The 24,193-nt window shown below is 34.9% G+C and overlaps 1 protein-coding gene and 1 long non-coding RNA gene across 2 annotated transcripts; one reads left to right on the top strand and one right to left on the bottom strand.

The window, feature by feature from the left end:
• Positions 1-1,732: 1,732 nt before the first annotated feature.
• Positions 1,733-12,522, top strand: LOC147398515 (uncharacterized). Its single transcript, XR_015179926.1, has 2 exons — positions 1,733-2,356; positions 6,564-12,522. It is a non-coding gene; the product is annotated as an uncharacterized LOC147398515 (long non-coding RNA).
• MAP65-8 (microtubule-associated protein 65-8) lies at positions 7,627-13,073 on the bottom strand. Its single transcript, XM_086447747.1, has 11 exons — positions 12,938-13,073; positions 12,632-12,835; positions 11,542-11,799; positions 11,225-11,440; positions 10,848-11,003; positions 9,892-10,051; positions 9,654-9,805; positions 9,490-9,577; positions 8,974-9,047; positions 8,046-8,120; positions 7,627-7,947 (listed from the first exon to the last, which is right to left on the bottom strand). The coding sequence occupies exons 1-11, from the start codon at positions 13,019-13,021 to the stop codon at positions 7,627-7,629; spliced, it is 1,788 nt and encodes a 595-aa protein (XP_086303873.1). The 5' UTR covers positions 13,022-13,073.
• Positions 13,074-24,193: the final 11,120 nt, after the last annotated feature.

Consider the following 24,193-nt stretch of genomic DNA (forward strand, 5'->3'; position numbering starts at 1 on the left):
TGATAAATCTTCCGCACTCTGATCTACTTACATGTTAGATGTAATTTAGTCCTTCCGCTGTTCATTTCCTGTATTTACAGCTTTATATACAGGTTGTATTATAATTGGTTTATCAGGTTTGAGTTCCGTGAAACGTTAACATAAACAGAGGAGACCATGCCGAAATTTCGAGGTGCCACCTAGTACCTTGGGATTTGGCATTGGGATTTGTGTTAGCGTTTGGCGGGGCGTCACAATTTCTAAGTTGTCGTCGGCACAAATACATGTGTGTTCTCCGAGTCGTATCTCTTAAAATAATATATATTTGAATTTGATATTTGGTGGGTAAAAAGCTAACTTCCAAATAGTTCATCTCCAATTGGAATCGACTCAAAAGATTTGATGAGGAAGGAGAACCATCTTCTTAAGTTGGTCCACCGTTTTATCTTTATCTATTATTTTTAAGAACATAATCTCATTGATGTGAGATATACTCTATGTAGTGGAAATTAAATAAAAAAATATTTGGAGAATGTCTTCAACTCCTGAACCTTAAATCAAACCAAAGTCCAATCTTCTGGGAGTAGGAGATGGTGTTCATTACATCCGAAGACATTCTAAACTAAAATTGAAGAGGTACGAAGAAGATAAAAGAGGGCAATGGAGAAGAGAAAGACAGAGAAACACAATTAAAATTCCTACTCTATTCCTACCTTTGAAGCTTAACCATGTTTTTCTTCTTCTTCTTAAGTCTTTGATAGAGTGTTTAGATTAATTCTTTTTAAAATAAGAGAAAGAGATGGGAGATGGGATGAGTTTAAAAAATAAATAGAGTTTAAGATTTTTTAAGGGGAAGGTTTTGAATGGCTAGAACTTAGGATTTTTGAGGGGGGGGGGGTCGAGACCATGAGTTGAATTTGAATAATGATAGAATTTATATAGAGTTTGTAAATTATTTTTGAGGGTAAAATGGTCCAACTCTAAAAATAAATGGAAATGACGTGAATTTTGTTTTATTTTTTATTTTTAAATTTTAATTGTATGAGGATAGAGATTGAATTTTACTATGATTTTTGGGAGGGTGAATATATGAGTGATACGTGGATTTTTGATCAAATTGAGACATGATATGATGAGATTTGAAATAAGAGGTATGAAATGATAAAAAGTTAAATTATTGGAGTGGTAGCATGTAAAAACAATAAAGAATATTTAAAAGAGAAGACATGAAATAATGAAAATTGAATTATTTCTTATGGAGACATATGATTTGGATTTTGGATCTTGGGTATGAGTTTGGATTTGGATTTTGAATTAGGCCATTTTATGATTGGACTAATAATTGTATCAGGTACAAAATTGGGTTGGGCTAAGAACTGGATTGGTTGCATGAAGGAACTTGCCATTTAACATTTATTATGGACCTATGGGCTATTTAATAGCCCTTAGTCATTTTATTTTAAATAAAATAGTAATTTTTAAAAAATTTCAACCTAATTTTCAATTATTTTGATCATTTGATAATTTTTTAGATTAAAATATATTTTTGAGACTTTTTCGAATGGGCTCAGGCGAAATTGGATTGTCTACACAATGTATCTCATGTATTATAATATGATGCATTATATTTTCTTACACCATCTCGCAAGTACATGATCTTTTGAAGAAAGAGTATACAATTGGTTTAATTAAATAATTTTTCTTGATCTCGCAAAAAATTGATGATGGATTTGTGACGTCCATCACTCATTCCATCACAACATGATTGATATATAAACAAATATTCTAAAATATCCTGATTGATATATTCTAAGTATGATAATCCCTGTCACAACCTTCAATTTGCAATTTCTAAGACTATTATTACTTCTTGCACCACAAAATGCTTGTTGAGACCCTAATCGAAACTTTTGTAGGTTCCAAGAAGGGAAAGGAAGGGAAGGGAAGGGAGGGGAAGGGAGAGAGGCAGAGAGAGGAACGAATCACAATTCACATCAGGTAGAGGGATGAAAGCAGTAAAACCAGAGTTTATATGAAACGAAGAAAAAAAAGTGGGTGCAAATAGTGCGTTCCTTATTTATTTATTTATTTTCAATGGGAGCTCGAAGACGCTCTTCCGTCTACAATCTTCTCTCGATTATCAAACTCATGCGCGAGGCGACGAAACCCTAGAACGAAAAGTCGAAAACCTTAGTTCTTCGAATCCTTAGACTCAAGAACGAGAAAACTACGCTGCTGAATCGAAGAAACGCGAGGATTAACGAGATGGAAGCTTGCATCTATTGAAAAAAGGTACTTCTACCTGAACAATTCGAATCATTGATCGATCTTAGCCCTACCAGTTGGATCTCTCCAATCACAAGGTCGATCTAATCAGGTTCGACGAACATTCATTCCTCAATTTCTGAATTTAGTTTAGCTTGTTCAATGATGGATTAAGTCAAATTAGATTGTTTATTCGTTCTTGATTTAAATAGCCATATCGATCTTTTTCATGTTCAGTCGGTGATAATTTTCAAGTTAATTCGATGTTTGAAACCTACAATTGGTGTTTATCTCAAGATTTACCTTACTTAAGAGTGCTATTTTTTCACATTAAGTTGCAAATTCAGACATTATTTCACTTACAAACAATAAAAGAGCCTGAATAGTTGTTATGTTGAAGCGTTCATTATTATACATTAAGAATTGGTTGCATTAATACATGGAGAACTGATGAAGGCAACAAAATTGGATTTGAAGTAAGATGTCTCCTGCTTTCGATGTAACAGCTGTGTGCTCATGAATTTTAGGTTGAAAATCAAATTGGATACATGATAGTTTGATGTATGCCATGGTTTGCATGAGGCCAGATATCTTACATGCTGTTGGTGGGGCCAGGATTTTTAGTTAGTGGGGGCTAAGTGCTAACAACGATTGATAATCAGGGATATCTCCAATATCGATCAAAATTGAGGGTGTATCTCTAATATTTATCAAAAATGGGAGGGGGCTTAATCACAAATTACTTTTCAATGCATATGTGGCTCTGCAGTCAGTTTGAAAAACATGAGCTATCTCCAATATTAATCAAAATAGAGGGGCTATTGGCAAAAAAAATAAAATTCAGTGGGGGCTATAGTCCCTATGTAGCTCTGCCCTTGGGTATTGTTAGTAGATTCATTGCCAATCCAGGCAAAGAGCATTGGGCAGCGGTGATATGGATTTTGAGGTATTTTAGAGGGTCATCCAAAGTATGTTTGAACTTTGGAGTAGGCAATCCAGGGTTAGCGAGATGCGGATGCAAGCACGTATGGGGATGTTGATTTTAGAAAGACCACTTTTGGGTACCTATTTACCTTTGCAAGGGGAGAGGTATCTTGGCAATCTAAACTGCAATCGTGTATTGCCCAATTTTCTACATAGGCAGAGTATATTGCAGCCACAAATGCTTGCAAGGAAATGTTATGGATGAAGAAGTTCCTCCAGGAGCTGGATCTTAGACAAGAAGAGTATGTTGTCTATCGTGAAAATCAAAGTGCCGCCCATATGAGTAAAAATTAGAGATGTTTTGGAAAATCAACTCCTAAAACTTGAAAAAGTTCATACTGATGAGGATCCTTCAGATATGATGGCTAAACTCTTGCCCCAAAGCCAGGGTTGGCTCAAGCATAAGGCCATTTACGGGGGCTGCCTAAGGCCCCGTAAAGATAGAAGGGTCTCAATTTTTTTTAAATAATAGAAACAATTTTTTTTTTTGAACCTATATATCATGTACACGTTGGAATTTTTGGGGTAGATTTCTTTTTTTTTTTTTGGGTTAAATTCATTAATACCTTACACATTGAAAATAAATGTTTCCAAATAAGAAATAACAAAAAAAATGAGATAAGATCTCCTAAAAAAATTAATAACAAAAGTTTTACTCATGAAAATAGGGTACACGTTGCAACATTAGTGGGATATTTCCAAAAAAGAAATTGTTGACTTTGTTAATGTCTTGCACGTTGGAAATAGGTGTTTTCAAATAAAAAATAACAAAAAACAAAAAAGATAAGATCCCTCAAATCTCCTAGTTTCCTAAATTTCTTAAGTACTTCTTCAAAAATAATTAACGACCTAAATATCTTCTCTCTCTTGCATGTTCTAGTCTTTTTCAATTAAAGTTTAAACAAAAATAATAATAATAAATGAAACCCACCCATGTTGGACACTTCTCAAAAAAATAGGTTAGTTTCCAAAATATTTAAAGCAACCCTATCTCCCATTATTTTCAACTCTTGAACATTAAAAATTTTAAAATAAATAAAAACTTAAAAAAAACCTTTACAAAATTCCTTTAAAGAATAAAAGGTAAAAAAAATAACATTTACAAACTTCCTATTACACTCTCACCTCACACCTCTTTGCAAGACTCTATCTCTTTGACTCTCAAATCTCTCGCTTTTTCTCTCTTATCATCCATCTCTTTTTCTCTTAACAAATCCTTGGTGGATCGTTGATTTGTGCTTTTATTTTAAAGATCATTGGTGAACTAGTGGTGAACGGTGGCTAGCGTTGATTATTGATTGATTTATTGACATTCAAAATTTATAGAGATTCACCGATTCTCTCATTTTCATAGTCTCAGGTTCTGTTGCTCTTTAACTTTTATATTTTAGTTTATTTTTATTTTATTTAGTGGTCCATTAAAGTGATTGTGTTTATTTGTAAGGATTTTTTTAATTATAAACATTTTTTTATTGGTAAATTAGAAACATGACTTTTAGAAAAATATGAATCTGGTTATGAAAATGTTAAAAAAGAAAAGAAAAAGTAGAAAAATTAATCCAATCTAAAAAAGGAGACAAATAAATTTGTTACTACAAACAAAATAAATACAACAAATATTTTCAATAAAGATTTATTAGATGAACTAAAAGATGATAATGAACAATTACAAAATGATGATCAAATGTGTAATATGACAGTTCTTAATGACGAAAATAAAATAAAATTAGAAGAAACAAGAAAAGAAACTGAAAATTCTAATGAATCTTATGATATTATTGCTACGAGTATTATTAACAATACATGTAACGGTTGTTTTTGCAGAAAGAAGCTTTTCCAAATTGAAATTGATAAAATCTTACTTACAATCAACCATGTCCCAAGAAAGATTAAATATTTTGGAAACTATTGGAGGTAGGGTTGTTTTAAATATTTTGGAAACTAACTATTTTTTTGAGAAGTGTCCTATATGGTTGGGTTTCATTTATTATTGTTATTATTTTTGTTTAAACTTTAATTGAAAAAAACTAGAACGTGCAAGAGAGAGAAGATATTTAGGTAGTTAATTATTTTTGAAAAACTAATTAAGAAATCTAGGAAACTAGGAGATTTGGGGGATCATATATATATATATTTGGTTATTTTTTATTTGGAAACACCTATTTCCAACGTGCAAGGCATTAACAAAGTCAACATTTTTTTTAGAAATATCCCCCTAATATTGCAACGTATGTCCTATTATAATAGGTTAAAAATTTTGTTATTAATTTTTTTAGGAGATGTTATCTCCTTTTTTGGTTATTTTTATTTGGAAACATCTATTTTCAACGTGTAAGGTATTAATGATGTTAACAATTTTTATTTTTTTGAAAATCTACCCCATATATTCCAATGTATACACGATATATAGGTAAAAAAAAATGTTTCTATTATTAAAAGAAAATTGGGGGGCTTTCTATCTTTGCGGGGCCTTAGGCGGCCCCTAAATGGCCTTGGTTGTAAACCAACATTCCTTAGATGAAGATTGTATCATCTAGTTGAGTTAGAGAAGAAGAAATATCATTATATTCCTATTATTTTAGAATGGGGATTTTCGTAGATTGTCCCATGTTTTTCCCTTCACAACGATGGGTTTTTCACGTTGAATTTCTTGTGCGTTGTTTCTCTTTTGTGCTTGGTTATTCCTTGTTTGCGTCTTGTCTAATAACTAACATGGTATCAACATAGAGCAGTAAAATAATAAATCCACCATCAGAAAACTTCTTGGTGAATACACACTGATATGAAGCTATACTCTTGTACTCGTGACTCGTCATAAATGAATCAAATTTCCTGTACCATTATCTTGTAGCTTGCTTCAACTCATACAAGCTTTTTCTTAGTTTGCTTCCGATCTGGCTTCTTGCATTCATCATTGGACGTATAGTTGGGAAGGGAATAACCAAACACAAAAAAGAAACAGGGAACACAAAATTTAACGTAGAAATTTGTTGTGAAGGGAAAAACCCCAAGACAATCTCCGAAAATCTCCACCATAAAAAATGGGAATACAACGATGTTTCTTCTTTAGCTCAACTAGAAGATCCAATCTTTACCTTAAGAATGGTGGTTTACAACAAAGAAAGAGGAACAACATTATCACAAGTTTCTGTTGTGGATTGGAGCTTCTCAAACGCCTTAACAAACAGCCCCTATTTTTGTTCTTCTTCAAGATGAAGGATGCTTCACACAGGTGCCATAAAAATTACCTTTTCACGCCACACTTCCAGAATTCTTTAGTTATTTATTTCTTGCTTCCAAAGAAATAGACCAACTTAGGGATATGTTACCTGCAGGATAATATACACATGCGTTCAATACCCATAGTGCGCACGGATTTGATGTTGAAAATTAAATTTTATTTATTTATTTTTTTAACCTCACAATCAGGCCCATCTCCCATTGAAAATGCTTAAACTCATGATCCAACTTTTTTTCAACTCATTCTAGAGTCCATTGCAGTTGTCCAACAAGCCCCAATGTTTTGTTATGGTTTATGGAGCCCGATGGGATATTGGTTAACAAGGAATTGCTATTAATCAATCCATGCGTTTTGCTGCTCGACATGAACCGTACTTGTATGTAAGTAGGTTGTTAACCCTAATTCGTTAGGGGCATTTATAGTAGTTTTCTAGGGGACAAACATGTAATTTTATTTTTTGGCCTTTGAGCATAGTGAAATGAGTTTGGCTCCATAATTTTTCCATGATTTAGGGTTTTTTCACAAAATCCATGTGTTGTGGTTGATTTCTTGGTTACTGTTTTCTTGTTCATTCTCTTCAATTGATTTCGTATCCCAGGACTGTAAATTGATGATTTTTTTTCAACATGTTTATCCCATTATGGGGCCCATCACATTTTTTAGATCCTCATAATGGATGATCATAGTGGTTACCCAAACTGCCGACTTAGTTTCTATTTGATACCAATCAATAAACTAAACAAAGTAGCAAATCAAATCAAAGAATAAATGCAAAGCAGTAGGCCTTGGTCACCAGGTACAAAGTTGAGTTGACTAGTTCTATACCACAGCTTGAGAGGCAGAACAGGTTGAAACAGAGGCTTACACATCTATTCACATAGATAGTTTGAGTATATATGGTATATGGTAAATATCTACTTTCAAACTGCAAATGATTTGGTCCACATACCCTATCAAGCACAGATAATCATCATTCCAAGAGAAATAGTTATTGTCATTCAAACTGACAGAACGGAAAGGTGAACTTATTCCTTTACAAACTCAATTAGATACTTCCATACAGAAAACTTTCTATCCTACATAACAACCTTTTCTTATTATAAATTGAAACATAGATAAGGGTTCTTCTGTTCTTTTTGTCTCCCATAACTGAAAAATCACGGAGAGAATGAGCACGAATTTGTTGCTGAGACCACCGAAGCTGTATATTCTCTAAGATGAGAAGATTTCTGAGCCAATGTTTTTTGTCCCTCTACCTTCTTACTCTCCTTTATGAAGGATATGCCTTGAGTTACAGAGTTAATGCTGTTTGATCCTAGTTGCTGAATCCCCATAGAAAGCCTCCTGTTTAAAGGGGTAGCCGTGCCAAAACCTCCATTTATGCTTCTGTTTGAAAGGCGACGATTGCTTGTTGATGGCCTAGATGCAAACAAATTCTCTTGTTCAATTACCAATTGAACTTGCATCCTCTTCTTTTCCTATATGACAAACCAACTCATCATGAATAAAATAGCATGCTAACAAGTATTTTTACAAAGAAAAAGAATCTATTATTTCAGTGTCAATTTATACTTACCCTGTCTCTTTGCTTGTCATCTTCTTTTTCCTGCCGTAGCGAATTGTATTCTTCCAAAATTGCCAATAGAGGTACCTAGAGCAAATGATGGATTGATTCCAACAGTACGACATAAATTTGATTTAGCAGAGCAATAGTGCATGAATTAAAGGCAAAGTCAGGAGAATAAAGACATGGTTCAGAGTCTTAAAACCTCCAAATTGAAATGCATGAACTAACTCGACCTATCGGCGTCTAAGGTTTATTGAGTAATCTTCTTATAGCCTAGTTTTTGATTCATGTATGACAGAACTTGATCCAACAAACATAAAAGCTATACTTATAGAAGCATTATTTTGATTTATGATGACGAGATTGATAACAAAGCAATAGTTTCTAGGAGATTATGATTATTACAGCTTTACATTGATTTATGACAAGGATAAGGATAGCAAAGCAATGGGTTCAGGGTGTTCTATTTTCTGTGTTTGGGTTTCTTGAAGGACTGTAATGGTCATATTCTGAAGATTTCAGTGGGCATTTACCAGAAGTTTTGCAGGGCAATTACGTGTTTTCTTGATAGCCTGGTGTCCTAGTCGAAGTAATTTCGAGATATAAAGGTGGATGATTTTGATTGAAATTAAAAACTTCTCCTTGCTCCCTTATTTATTCAGCTTTGATTATTTTCTTGAAGTTCTATCTCATTCTTCTAATTCCCATGCTTTCTTGGAAATGTTCTTGTTATTATTGATGAAAAAAAAAAGCCTGCAACATATTTGAACATTATTGCTGACCCCAATTCTTTGGGGTAAGACTTCATCGGTGATGATGATGAACATATTTGAACGCGAAACATTGGATTAGATCATTATCTACTTATACTACACAAAAATGATATTATTGAAATAACAATATAACAATTCCTCTTCTGAGCGCTAGAACATCTCACCTCGTCATACAAAAACACTTTCCTCCTTTCTTCTTCCCATCTCTTTGTCTTTGTTATCAGCGAATTCACCATAGCTGTAGCCATACCATGTGTATGTAGAAAATATACCATCAATAAGTCTGTGATCGTAAGTTAGTTTAGAGGTAGCATCATAATGCTTTTGATTGGAGACGAACAGTGTTGAGTTAGAACTTGGCTAACCCCAAGGGGTCGATCTAGTGGCATGCCGTGCACTTGACAAGCACTTGAGGTAGGTCATGTGTTCGGAACCCCATGAAGCTATGAATTTCTTGGGGCTACCCTCTAGGGTCATGTTGACCCTTGACTCAACCTGTTTAACATAGGATTTTCTGAGAGGGCAGTGCATTGACTGTGGGAGTAGTCCCATCCAAAGGGTGAATTAGAACTTGGCTTAGGAGCACAAGTTTTCAAGCTCTACTTACATATAAATTTATTTTTATTTATTAAACTAGCTGATTTTGCATTGCATCGTTAACGATTCCTCTTTTATCTTACCAGGGATCTTGTTGACTGCTATCCGAGCAAGTTCCGCTCGTTTCAGGTTCTTGTGGGCACCCCTGCTTACTGAGTACCGATTCTCATCCTACATGGATGCAGATAAAAGATATAACACAAGAAGCAATATAACCAATAATAATAATGGGTCAGAATAAACTAACCCTACTATAATCTTCCAACCATCGCTCCTCATCACGTGATAGCATCCATTTTTCCACTTTTTCCATTATAGATTTCCTGCTGGAAGCTTCTTCTTTTGCCCTAGATATTTGTTCATCCATGCTGGTGAGGAGATTGGCATGGTCAATCTCCCCTTTAGTTTGTGTCAGTGCATGGGCCTATTAAATTTACATTACTATGAACTTTACAACTTAACACAGACAAATTTCTCAATCTTACCCGAGTTTATGAGGTTCAATATATTGCCCATCTCTGATTGTGAGGGTATCTCCATGTGGGTTCTCTTGCATATCTCCTCAAGTTCTGTTTGTTTATTTAGGAAAAGCTCTTTCATCTTGCTTGCTTTTAGCTGATCCAATCTCTCAACTTCAGCTTCAGCCTAGAAACATTTCGAAAGTACGAAGTCAATACTAATTCTGATTTCCAGTGCCTTTGGTTCTGTTAAACATAAATATGTACTGCTGCTGTTTATATACATGGGGAATGCTAACGTAAGACCTCATGGAGACGGTAGCATTCTCCACCACATTCACTTTTCAAGAATATCCCTGTCTATTTTTTCTTTTAGTGAAAAAGCCGAGGGTATGTTGTTCTTTTGCATAATATATGCATTTATTATGTTGATATTGATTGCCAAAGCATTTATTGCAAACAATGCATTTAAATCAAAGACTAAAGTGCCCTTAGCATTTATTATGTAAAAGACCAATATACCTTTGACTTTTTCCCTAAAAGACAAAATAGGCAGGGGTGTTATTGGAAAGTGAATGTGGTGGATAATGCTAACGTGTCCATTCACTTTGCAAGATCTCATGCGGATGTTAGCATTCTTTGCCACATTCACTTTCTAATCATACTCCTACCCCATTTCGGCTTCTAGTGAAAAAAATAAGGGTATGTTGGTCTTTTACATAATAAATGCTAATGGCATTTTAGTCTTTAAATTTAAACACTTCGTTTATAGTAAATGTTTTGGCAATCAATGTCAGCATAATAAATGCATTTATTATGCTAGAGACCAACATACCCGTCTTTTTCACTAAAAGACAAAAATGGCTAGGGGTATTATTGGAAAGTGAATGTGGTGGTGAATGGTAACGTCCTCCTGAGGTCTTCGGCGTTAGCGCTCCCCTATATATATATGTATGTATGTATATGCATATGTTGATATTTACCTGTTGGATTATATCAAGGGAAAGGCTTCCAGGAGTTGACATTTGAGCATCTGAAACTGATATACAATTGGTCACATGGGAAAACAATCTACGGTCTGCGTACGATGTATCCATGAGACTCCACAAGTTTGTCAATGCTTTCCCGAGTTTCTGAAGCTGCAGAGATGCAAAAAAATTCATGAAGAAGATGGTTACAATTTCTGTTGAATGCTGCTGCAGTCAGTGAGCTTTCTTGAAAGACTTGAGAGGTTTAATATGACTAGATTATCTGATAACCTCTGTTTTCACTACCATCTTATTTTCATTAATTAAATGTGCCTCAAACCTGCATGTTTAGATGGCCTGAGTAACTAAGGGAAAGCACAGGTAAGAATTACCTTCTCAAGCCTTGTTTCCTTTTCTCTTTCAAGAGATTCCACAGTGCTCTTGAGTCTTGCCAAAATAGCATCACTTATGTTTTTTGATTGTTGACCACACGATCCATCCAAGCTTGGGTGAACCTTTGTGATGATCTCGGAGGAATCCGTCCCCAAAGTTGCAGAAAGGCTCTGAACAGCACTTACGTATCCTTCCACTTTTAGGAGTCTGTCGCTCTTTGAAATCCAAAAGAAGAAGCAAACACATACACAAACCCATTAGTACTCTTGCATATCGCACACATGGCCACACTACTCTAGGATCTTTGTTTAAGTACCTTTTCTTTGTGGAGACTTTGTAGCTCGACGCGGTACTCCTCGAGTTTCTTCAGTGAAAGATCATTCTCATTCACTGTGACATCCGATGGGGAAATATTGAGCTCTGGTTGGCCTGCTATTGCTGCAGAAATTTTCTGTATTTGCATTTGGACATCACGAAACTGGTTCACCCTCTCTTCTTTCCTCATCTGCATCTCCCGCAGAGCTGGGGTAATTGAATCGAGTTGCTCCTTCAGCGTTCCCACCATTTTATCTGGCTGTCATAGAGAATTACTTAGAATCCACATCTCCATGGCTCAAAGTCTTCATTGACTGAAGATCAATGGTGTCAAGATGGAGGACATATGGGACACAAATGGACTCATCCTTGTCCCACCTAGGAAATCTGCCTAGACAGAATCAAACATGATCAAGTGGTCCAAACTATATGATATATCAGATCGAGGATCCAGAAAATTTCATTGGATGATCTGATCAGGTCAACTTTGGCTTAGAAGATCACCTTAGTTGGACTCAAGGCCACCGTCTACTCTTGTTTGGCAGAAGCAGGTATGATGACATCTTCACTCCCTACCATCCTTGACCTTGACTATTCCTCTACGTGCATTTTTAGAGTCGCGATCCAAAACACTGTCCTGTTCCTATTGTAACATATGGTGTCTACGTGGCACATTTTAATTGGAGTTTAAAACACACCGGGCTCCTAACAAGCTGTTTTATACATGGCCTGCAGCCTGATGTGTTTAATCTCCAATTAAAATGTGCCACGTAGACACCGATCCTATTCTATAGGAACGTCTGTTTTTTTTTTTTTTTTGGCAAAGCTCAATTCCTTGACATGCATGTTCATATATTGCTACATTTGTTTCTACACACACTTACATTATATTTCATATGTTTTATAACATTGTTACAATAACTTTTTGGGATCGATATGTATCACTGTTAACATGGATTAATGATGTTGGGATCCCATTCTACTTTCAAAATTTAAGGATGTATATCAAACTTATGTACCAAAACACATTTATTCATTTACATCTATGATAGTAGAAAAAAGGCGAGAAGAAAAGTGATGAATGAGCATACCCGTCCAGGGAGAGATCGCTCTCCAAGGGACACTAGTAGATGGGTGAATTCAGCCTCAGACTCCGCTAACAACTGATGCAGACGAGTTCTTGAGAGATTTGCAGTATCAACTTTTCTCCTATAAACTTCTAGACATTCTTGTTCCAGTTCTAGGAGAACCTTCTCCCTTTCAAGCTGATCTTGCCCCACTTCATCCCAGATTAGCTGTTTTGAAAAAAAGAGAACGAAAGAAGAAAATCTAAGCATTCATTTACTATACTTCCATTAAAAACCAGTATCCGAAACCATAAACCAGAACCCATTCACCTTCAATTCTTTAAGTAGATATCCACAAGAGGTCTCAAGCATGGCAGAGCTCCACAATTTCACCGGTGCTGGAAATGAACCCATCAAATAAATTTTACGAAAATTTCTGAAACTAAAGAAGATAAGAAGATATGGAGGCTTAGTATTTTAGAAAGAGCATTCTTGTCGATAAACAAAACTAGAGAGAAGTTGAGAGAAATTGGGAAGAGATTAGTAGAAGAGAAGGGAGGATGGTGGAGTTGAATGTGATTTTTGCTTAAAAGATAAGACTGCCAAAGCTTTGGGCTCAAGTATGTGCCCACTACTACTGCTTTCTTACCTTTCTCTTATTATTCTTAGTTCTAAAATTAATGTTGAAAGCTTTGGGTTCAAGGATTTGCCTAGTTCTAATGCTCTCCCTCCTTTCTCTCTTGTATTATTCTGAGTTCTGAAATTATTTATCAAAACGAGAGGAAACATAACATCAATCTTTTTCTCTGTTGAAAGCTTCAAAGATGATACTTAGATTGCAAGGATTTTCCCACATTTGAAGATGATGATGTAAATGTGAGGGGGGGTCCCTGCCATAGGGTCCAGAAGGTGTACCTATTGTCACCGAGGTATCCTTTTCTGCCATTCTTTTTATAGAGAGACCCCATAACCACATCTCTGAATAATTGAGATTGCTACATATGGTAGGGTAGTTTTGTAATTTCAGGTTGAAAGGTATTATCTCTAGATGAAATCTCAGATGTTGGTTCTAGGAATGTGTTGGTCTCATGCCAAATATATAACCCATTAGATATTTTGGCCTATCGATTTGTTGATTTACAACAAAAATCAGCTTGATTGGTGATTTATAGACTTATGGCCATTTGATATATGCTTCCAATTCTATAATAACAGTCGCAATCTTAAATGCAACATACCACCTTATTCACCTTGGGATTTACTACTTTTTTTGTGACGAGCAAGCTTTTAGATTACTGTTTTATTTGAAGCAATCCATATTTTTCTCCATTGGAATGTGTTTAAGTTTGACTAAGACCACCCAAAGAATTGAATAAAGATTCCTATTAAGTTTGGTAGGGAAGCTTATAAATTTTTTTTTCTTTATTGTTTTCAGAAATTTCCATTTTGGGATTTTTTTTTTTAGGGCTTCAACAATGTGTGCCCAAAAAATATATTAGAAGGAAAAGAAGAAGAAAAATGCTAAATTGACTTCCTACAACATTGCTTGCAACATTATCCACGTCATGGTTGCACAGAATCATAGAGCCTTTTCCTTGAGATACAAATATTGTACACGAAGAAAAATCGATGGTTCTTTGTAAACACAATGTTGAAGATGGTTGCATACAATCATAGAGCCTTTTCCTTGAGATGCAAGTGTTGTACACTCGAAGAAAATCAATGGTTCTCTGTAAACTGAGTGTTGTAGGAAGTCAATGTAGTACGACTGAAAAAAGAAATGAAAAAGGAAGCATAGGGGGGAGATTCTTGGAGTGTTAAGGACCAAAACATGACTAAGCACATGTTTGGAAGCAATAACACTTGAAGTTGCACAATTGAGTAGAAAACATTGATGTGTTATCTCGAGATATGAGAGTTTATACTCGAGGATAATCGATGATTCTTTGCACACTCTACTGCTGCTTCTGAGTCTTATTTTGAGTCACTGTAGTATGTAGCAAAGGCTTTTCACAAAAATCACAATATCAGCTCCTGTTTGGAGCTTCCAACTTTAGAAAATTGCAACTCTCAATTCTTCAGAATTGATAAACGACCGGAGTTGGAATTTTACAACTTCAAGGCGAATTATCGTAGGCAATCAACCATTGTCAGGCCTACGGTCCGGAACTCTGTAAAAAAAAAAAATGATCTCATTGTCAATTTTCAGGAATCATGGCTCCACAATCCAAACAAGTCCTAAAAGAAGTTAAACAGCCATGATAAAAGCTAAGGGCTATCTATCAAAAAAATAATAATAATAAAAGCTAAGGGCTTGTTACGGGTTTTTTCAGCAACTTTTCTGGCTTTGAGCTGAAAAAGCAGGAGAAGCATGTTTGTTAATAATGACTGCTTTTGCGCACAAGCCACTATGAGAAGCCAACACTGAAAAATGTATGGGGTGAAATGACGCTTTAACCCCTCATTCTTCTTAACTTGTCGATTGAACAATAGAATCAATTCGACTTATCTCTACTATTTCTATTAGGTTTTTTGTCAGCTTTTATAACAAACAAGATTCTCCTGGACTCAACTTCCCTTCTACGTCTCTTAGGTACAGTATCCTGTAACAAACATACCCTAAGTAGGATGGGAATTTTAAAAGTAAGGTCTCACAATCGAAAGTAAGCATGTTATGAAGGCCTGTTTAAGTATCGGATCGGGCTTAGACAATCTAGTTTGGGCTAGGTTTTGTGGCCCTTAAGGCCCGGCCCATTGCAAGCCTACTCCAGATACCCCTTCCTTGTACCTAAGCAAGTCCTATATGTCTTTTCTATTGATGATGATTTGGGGAGAATAATTCATCACACTGCAAGGTGGCTTGTATTTTCTCGAGATACTAAGTTGGTATCCTGGAAGGTTGGAATCATCTTCAGAAGAGGGAATATAAGTGGATTGAGTCTTAAAATACGATCGCCTAATTGGCATCTCGAAAGTGGGCCCACAACGTCGAACTCAGAACACTAAAAGCCTAAAGAGGAAATATTGGATGGTTCTGACCATTGCAGACTGTATTACCACTACTCGTGCGATAGTTACCAAAGCATATATAGGTGACTGTTGTCTGTGAGTCGTCGCTAATATTAAGGAAAATGGTTACTAAATCTATTGAAAGGGAACAGTTATAAATTGAGACAAAAATTGGAGAAGGGGTAACCCAAAATTCCTATTATACCACTAAGCATAGCCACATAGTTGGAGTATTGGTTTAAAACGGCAAGAGAAAACTTTGGAAAAAAACATTGAAAAGGGGGAAAAATGATGATAATAAAAGATAAAAAATTATATATTAAAAGTTATGAAATATATATATATATATATATATATATATATATAATATATATATATATATGGGAAATGTTCAGCACCAAACATTTTGGCAAAACATTTTTCAAAACATGGGGTTAGAAGTTTTGGAATGGACTGATTTTTGGTGATGATGATCTCATCACTTGATGAGATCATCATCACCAAAAATCAGTCCATTCCAAAACTTCTAACCCCATCAAAAATGATTTACAAAAAATGGACGGTCCACATTTTTCAATTTGTAAACATGGGGCTAGAAATTTTGGAATGGGCTGATTTTTGGTGAGGATGATCTCCTTACCGTAGAGATCATCCTCACAAAAAATCAGCCCATTCCAAAACTTCTAACCCATGTAAGACAAAAATAGTTGGCTAAAATGTTGCCCAAAATGTCTGGTGCTGAACGGGACCCTATATATATATATAGGGAAATGTTCAGCACCCTAAGTTTTACCACACACTTTAACAAACGTTTTTTGTCCTACATGGGTTAGAAGTTTTGGAATGAGTTGATTTTTGGTGAGGATGATCTCTATGATTAGAAGATCATCCTCCCCAAAAATCAGCCCATTCCGAAATGTTTAGCCCCATGTTTACACGTTGAAAAATTGTGGACCGTTCATTTTTTGTAAATCAATTTTGACGGGGTTAGAAGTTTTGGAATGAGCTGATTTTTGGTGAGGATGATCTCCTCACCATAGAGATCATCCTCACCAAAAATCAGCTCATTCCGAAACTTCTAACCCATGTAAGACAAAACGCGTTTGTTAAAGTGTGTGGTAAAACTAAGGGTGGCGAACGGGACCCATATATATATATGGGAAATGTTCAGCAACAAACATTTTGGCAAAACATTTTTGAAAATATGGGTTAGAGATTTTGGAATGGGCTGATTTTTGGTGAGGATGATCTCTACAGTGATGAGATCATCATCACCAAAAATCAGCCCATTCCAAAACTTCTTACCCATCAAAAATGGTTTACAAAAAATGGACGGTCCACTATTTTTCTATTTGTAAACATGGGGTTAGAAGTTTTGGAATGGGCTGATTTTTGGTGAGGATGATCTCCTCACCGTAGAGATCATCTTCACAAAAAATCAGCCCATTCCAAGACCTCTAACCCATGTTTTGAAAAATGTTTTGCCAAAATGTTTGTTGCTGAACGGGATCCTATATATACCAAAAATCAGCCCATTCCAAAACTTCTAACCCCATGTTTACAAGTTGAAAAATCGTGGACCGTCCATTTTTTGTAAACCATTTTTGATGGGTTAGAAGTTTTGGAATGGGCTGATTTTTGGTGATGATGATCTCCTCACCGTAGAGATCATCCTCACCAAAAATCAGCCCATTCCAAAACCTCTAACCCATGTTTTGAAAAATGTTTTGCCAAAATGTTTGTTGCTGACTTATATATATATATATATATATATATGGTCCCGTTCAGCACCCTAAGCTTTACCACACACTTTCACAAACGTGTTTTGTCTTACATGGGTTAGAAGTTTTGAAATGGGCTGATTTTTGGTGAGGATGATCTCTATGGTGAGGAGATCATCCTCACCAAAAATCAGCTCATTCCAAAACTTCTAACCCCATCAAAAATGGTTTACAAAAAATAGACGGTCCATGATTTTTCAACGTGTAAACATGGGGCTAAACATTTCGGAATGGGCTGATTTTTGGGGAGGATGATCTTCTAATCATAGAGATCATCCTCACCAAAAATCAGCCCATTCCAAAACTTCTAACCCATGTAGGACAAAAAACGTTTGTTAAAGTGTGTGGTAAAACTTAGGGTGCTGAACATTTCCCATATATATATATATATATTATATATATATATATATATATATATATATATATTATATATATATAATATATATATATATAGGGTCCCTTTCAGCAACAAACATTTTGACAAACATTTTGGCAAAACATTTATCAAAACATGGGTTATAGGTTTTGGAATGGGCTGATTTTTGGTGAGGATGATCTCTGCGGTGAGGAGATCATCCTCATCAAAAATCAGCCCATTCCAAAACTTCTAGCCCCATGTTAACAGGTTGAAAAATTGTGAACCGTCCATTTTTTGTAAACCATTTTTGATGGGTTAGAAGTTTTGGAATGGGCTGATTTTTGGTGATGATGATCTATTCCCTGTAGAGATCATCCTCACCAAAAATCAGCCCATTCCAAAACCTGTAACCCATATTTTCAAAAATGTTTTGCCAAAATGTTTGTCAAAATGTTTGTTGCTGAACATTTCCCATATATATATATATAGGGGACGGTTCAACAACCCTAAAGTTTGCCAAGTTTGGTGCCAAACATTTTTCAAAACATGAGTTAAAAGCTTTGGAATGAGCTGATTTTTTGTGAGGATGATCTCTATGATGAGGAGATCATCCTCACTAAGAATCAGCCTATTCCAAAACTTCTAACCCCATCAAAAGTGATTTACAAAAATTGGACGGTCCACTATTCTTCAACTTGTAAACTAGGGTTAGAAGTTTCAAAATGAACTAATTTTTTGGGAACGGTTCGGCAGCCCTAAAGTTTGTCAAGTTTGGTGCCAAACATTTTTTGTAAATCACTTTTGATGGGGTTAGAAGTTTTGGAATATGCTGATTCTTTGTGAGGATGATCTCTACGGTAAAGAGATCATCCTCACAAAAAATCAGCTCATTTTGAAACTTCTAACCCTAGTTTACAAGTTGAATAATCGTGGACCATCCAATTTTTGTAAATCACTTTTGATGGGGTTAGAAGTTTTGGAATAGGCTGATTCTTGGTGAGGATGATCTCCTCATCATAGAGATCATCCTCACAAAAAATCAGCTCATTCCAAAGCTTCTAACCCATATTTTGAAAAATGTTTGGCACCAAACTTGGCAAACTTTAGGGCTGCTGAACCGTCCCCATATATATATATATATATAGGATGGCGTTATTACGACTCACCGTTTGTCTTATATGGGCAAAAATGTTTGGAATGGGCTGATTTTTTGTGAGGATGATCTCTGTGATGAGGGGATCATCCTGGCAAAAAATCATCCCATTCCAAAACTTCTAACCCCATCAAAATTGATTTACAAAAATTGGACGGTCTAAAATTTTTCAACTTGTAAACATGGGGCTAGAAATTTCATAATGAGCTGATTTTTGGCAAGGATGATCTCCTCACCATAGAGATCATCCTCACAAAAAATCAGCCCATTCCAAACATTTTTGCCCATATAAGACAAAATGGTGTGTCGCAAAGGGGGTCGTAATGGGGGTCTACGGAACCCGACCCATATATATATATATAATATATATATATATAATATATATATATATATATATATATAATGAAAGGGAGCGGTTTAGCAGCCCTAAAGTTTGCCAAACATTTTTTTAAAACATGGGTAAGAAGCTTTGGAATGAGCTGATTTTTTGTGAGGATGATCTCTGTGATGAGGGGATCATCCTGGCAAAAAATCATCCCATTCCAAAACTTCTAACCCCATCAAAATTGATTTACAAAAATTGGACGGTCTAAAATTTTTCAATTTGTAAACATGGGGCTAGAAATTTCATAATGAGCTGATTTTTGGCAAGGATGATCTCCTCACCATAGAGATCATCCTCACAAAAAATCAGCCCATTCCAAACATTTTTGCCCATATAAGACAAAATGGTGTGTCGCAAAGGGGGTCGTAATGGGGGTCTACGGAACCCGACCCATATATATATATATATAATATATATATATATATATATATATATATATATAATATAATGAAAGGGAGCGGTTTAGCAGCCCTAAAGTTTGCCAAACATTTTTTTAAAACATGGGTAAGAAGCTTTGGAATGAGCTGATTTTTTGTGAGGATGATCTCTATGATGAGGAGATCATCCTCACCAAAAATCAGCCTATTCCAAAACTTCTAACCCCATCAAAGGTGCTTTACAAAAATTGGACGGTCCATGATTTTTCAATTTGTAAATTAGGGCTAGAAGTTTTAAAATGAGCTGATTTTTGGTGAGGATGATCTCTTCGCACAAAAAACCAGCCTATTTCAAAACTTCTAACCCCATCAAAAGTGATTTACAAAAAATGTTTGGCAAACTTTAGGGCTGCCGAACCGTTCCCATAATGAAAATTTATAAAATCAAGTTATTATCATCAAATCCCATATTTTTACATTCATGAATCACCACATTCTATTATGTATCAAATTCCACATTAAAAAAAAAGAGAGAAAATATTTAATATTTTATCCCGTGAAAAAATGATTTTTTTTTTTTTTTTTTTTGTGTGTTATAAATGTAAATGTCGTGTTTTTTAATCATCAGAGATGCAAGATGAGTTTTAAAAGATTTTTTTCTGAAAAAAAAAAAAAACATTGTTTTTATTACTATGTGACCAAGTGTGATTTGGGTGTTAAGAGTATTTTTGCAGGTATACCCTTGATGCACAGACAACACAAAATCGAGAAGAAATCAAAATCATATTATATATCTTGAGGTACATTGCAGAATTTATTTAGGGTATGTTTGATTGCATAGAAAGTGATTTTCCATGGAATTTGAAATCCATGAAAAAATAGTTGTGGAAAATAGGTAGGGTTGGAAAATTAAATTCCATTGTTTGATTTTACTTGGATAAAATCATGGAAAAAATATGAAAAAAAAAGAAGAGGAGGAGGGGGAGAGGAAGAAGATGAGGAGGAAGAGGGAGGGGGGAGGATGTGGTGGCGGAGACAGTGTCGACGGCGAGGGTAGCGGCGACGGAGATGGTGGCAGCGGAGGCGACGACGACGACGGTGGAGGTAAGTCAGGAAGAAGAAGGGAGAACGTGGTGGTGATGGTGGCGACGATAGTGGTGGTGGAGGTAAGTAAGGAAGAATATGATGAGGAAGATGAAGGGAGAACGTGGTGGTGGTGGTGGCAGATGAGGTAAGAGAGAGAAAGAAGGTTGCCAAAGATGCTGATGACGGAGACGAAGACGGAGACGGAGACGACGATGGCGACGGTAACGACCATGGTGACGACGACAACGATGACGAGGTTAGTATAATGGTGATAGTGGGGGTAGGGAAGAAGCATATATTAGTGGGAAAAAAATGTGGATGAAAAATATGGGTGGATATCACTTTCCCACCCATATGGGTAGAAAAGTGAAATCCATGTTTTTGTGGACTTTTTGATTGGGGTGAAAAATGAATTTTCATTTCCATGTGCAATCAAACACTTGAAAAATATCATTTTCCATGCAAATTGATTTTTCACCATATTTCCCATGTGCAATTAAATATGCCCTTATTTTTTTCGTTCATAATGATGATGCTGGAAAATGAATGTTTGACTTAACAAGAGGGTATTCTTGTAAATTTAATTGCTATTTATTTGTATAATCGTACAGAGTCTAGTCAAAGGCAATTGAGAGCAGCTGAAACGTAGAAGTTTGACTTCTCATAACATTATGGGTGCAAGTATGAAGTATATCCACCACTACTACATCTTTGTATTATATAAAGTAATAGAAATCTATTGGCCCAAATTCTTGAGTTGGGCTGTCCACTTTGTGTGCCACAAGTGTTGGGTTTTCCCTCATTATGAGGTAGGTTCATGCTCTCTCTCTCTCTCAACATATTTAATTGAAAATGAGTGTTGGTTGGGTCATGAATTATTGTAGCCTAAGCAACTTCAATGTTTAGTTTTTTTTTCCTTGGCCTCTTATGCACATTTGTGAGAAGTATTTTGACTTTTCTCTCTACAACTACACCCAAGAGAAAAGAAGGCGGCATTTATCTTTGGAAGTCATTTTAGAATTTATATTTTTTAAATCATTTTGACTTTTGCTACTGATTTTCGGACTTGAAAATTTCACTCGGTTGATGTGGCAAGAGTGCAGAACCGTTGATCTTTTCCTTGTGTATCTTGAAGGAAAAGATCTATAGTTCTGTACCCTTGCCATGTCAGTCCGCATATAGACCGAGTGAAAATTTTTGAGTCCAAGAATCACGATTTGACTTTTGGTGTGTTTGTCGATTAAATTCATATATTTTAAATGTTGGTTAGCATCCCAAAAGATGATTTTTAGAAGTATTTTGCAATCCTCTTTTGAATAAGAGAACATTAGTTTTATTGTTGATTGAAATCCACTTATTTTATTAAGATATATTATAATGTTCTAAGAATTATTCTCTCTTGATGTCGATATCATCTAACTTTGATTAGAAAAATAATTTATAACCACTTTATTCACATGGTGGAAAATTTCTTAATTGGACTAGGTCCCGTGAAGTTATCATTCATATCAAAGAACATTTGTTGATTGCATCAACTTGATTTAAATTCTTATATATATATATATATATATATTGCTTATTGTGGCTTAGAGGTGTCAATGGGTCGGTTCCGATTTGATTTATAAAGAACTTGGAACCATAACCTTGATATTTAGTTTGGTTCTGGTTTTTGTTGGTTTCAGGTCTGATTCCAAAATAAATGGAACCATAACCGAAACCTTAAAAAATCACAGGTACCCATCGGTTTCGATTCTTAAGAATCGAATGAAAAAGGAGTATTTCAAATCATTATAAAAAAAAATTCATTTAAAAAGATTAATATATTATCAACAAAATTATTAATTTAGTTATAATTTGTTATACTAAAGATACAAATTAATGATTATTTTTAAAAATAAAAAATTATCTTTATTAAAAGTAATAAATTTTTAGAAGAGTTGTTCATTTTAAAATTCAATCGATAATTTATATGAAAACTTGAAGAATTTTATATAAGATTTATTTATTTTGAAATAAAAAAAAACCTTAAATCATCTATAGTATGGAAAGAAATGACAAAATAAATTTGAGGGTATTTTGACAAAAAAATTAAAAATCTCAAGGTCATTTTCGGTACAAAATTCAATTTTCAAAGTGTATTTATTGTACTTTAACATGTGCCCTAAGGCACACGTTAACAAGACCCTATTTGCCCTAAGGGTACACGTTTTGAGAAAGTCTTTTACGTCAATCACTTTGTAAAATTAATAAAAAAATATTTTTCAAAATATCTTTAAAAGATCTTTAATAGATTTATATTTTATTAAATGAGATTTAAAAGGTTTATATTATTTATTAGGGAATTATTTGATACATATTCTCAATAAAGAGTATTATACAATCAATTGTCTTAATAAATTAATTGGATTAATGAATTTCATATTTTGCATAATAAGAATCGTTTTTCACAAGTCAACGAATCCAAATGTTTTTAAATAAAGGAAAGAAAATTGTGAATCAAATCCCCCACCCCCCAAAAAAAATCCCAATTTTCGACTTTTTAACGTTTCTAGAAATTCATAGTTGACATTTGAAACTTCAACCCTCACCTAATGATAATGATGAAACAGACAACTTGTGTGCTGTCCCTTTGATACGTTGACCGACAGCTATAGTCAACAACAGATATAAGCCCTAAAGTCCACACAAAGAAATCTCAAAAGCTAAAACGCGGGCAGAGCGTGTCAAAACGAGCGGCTGAAATCTAAACAGATCTAGTGATATTAATTTCCTAGGTGTGGAATTATAGATCCTAACTTTTCCACCACTTTAAGACTAATACTTATTGGCAAAGGTACACATGTTGACTCTCGATTTGATATTTCTACTTCGTTGGTTCGCTTGGTTCAAATTTGGATTTACAATTTGTGATTCGATACTCTTGAATTAACCCAGTTCGTAGAGGATATTTAAATCATATATGTTATTCTCACGGAAGAAGACCCATGTCAAGGGGCATATCAATAGTTTGAAAATAAAGGGGTATCTTTAATATTGATCGAATTTTGGGATTTTCAAAATAAAAGTTATCTCTAGTATTGATCAAACCGTAAGGGCATCTCTAAACTTCACCAAAACAAGGGTTTTCGTTAGGTTCGATGTTTTGATGAACCCACTACGAACCAAACCTCGTACTAGTTCAGTACTGTGTTAGTAAACTCGGTAACACAATGCCAACATGTACAAGTCCCCACCAATTTTCACTTTCGACTGGTTAAATGCATACTTGGGTATATCAATGGGACTATTAATCATGGCATCTATCTTCTCCCCTACAACCTCATGGTCGTTTACGAATTTTTAGATGCCAATTGGGATGGATGCCCTATCAAGTGATGATCTACAAAGTGGTACAATGCATATCTCTGGCGATTGCGTTTCGTAAAGGGCTAAAAAGC

Source organism: Akebia trifoliata, chromosome 7 (genome assembly GCF_017979445.1).
Source record: "Akebia trifoliata isolate Shusen 1 chromosome 7, ASM1797944v1, whole genome shotgun sequence".
Taxonomy (NCBI): domain Eukaryota; kingdom Viridiplantae; phylum Streptophyta; class Magnoliopsida; order Ranunculales; family Lardizabalaceae; genus Akebia; species Akebia trifoliata.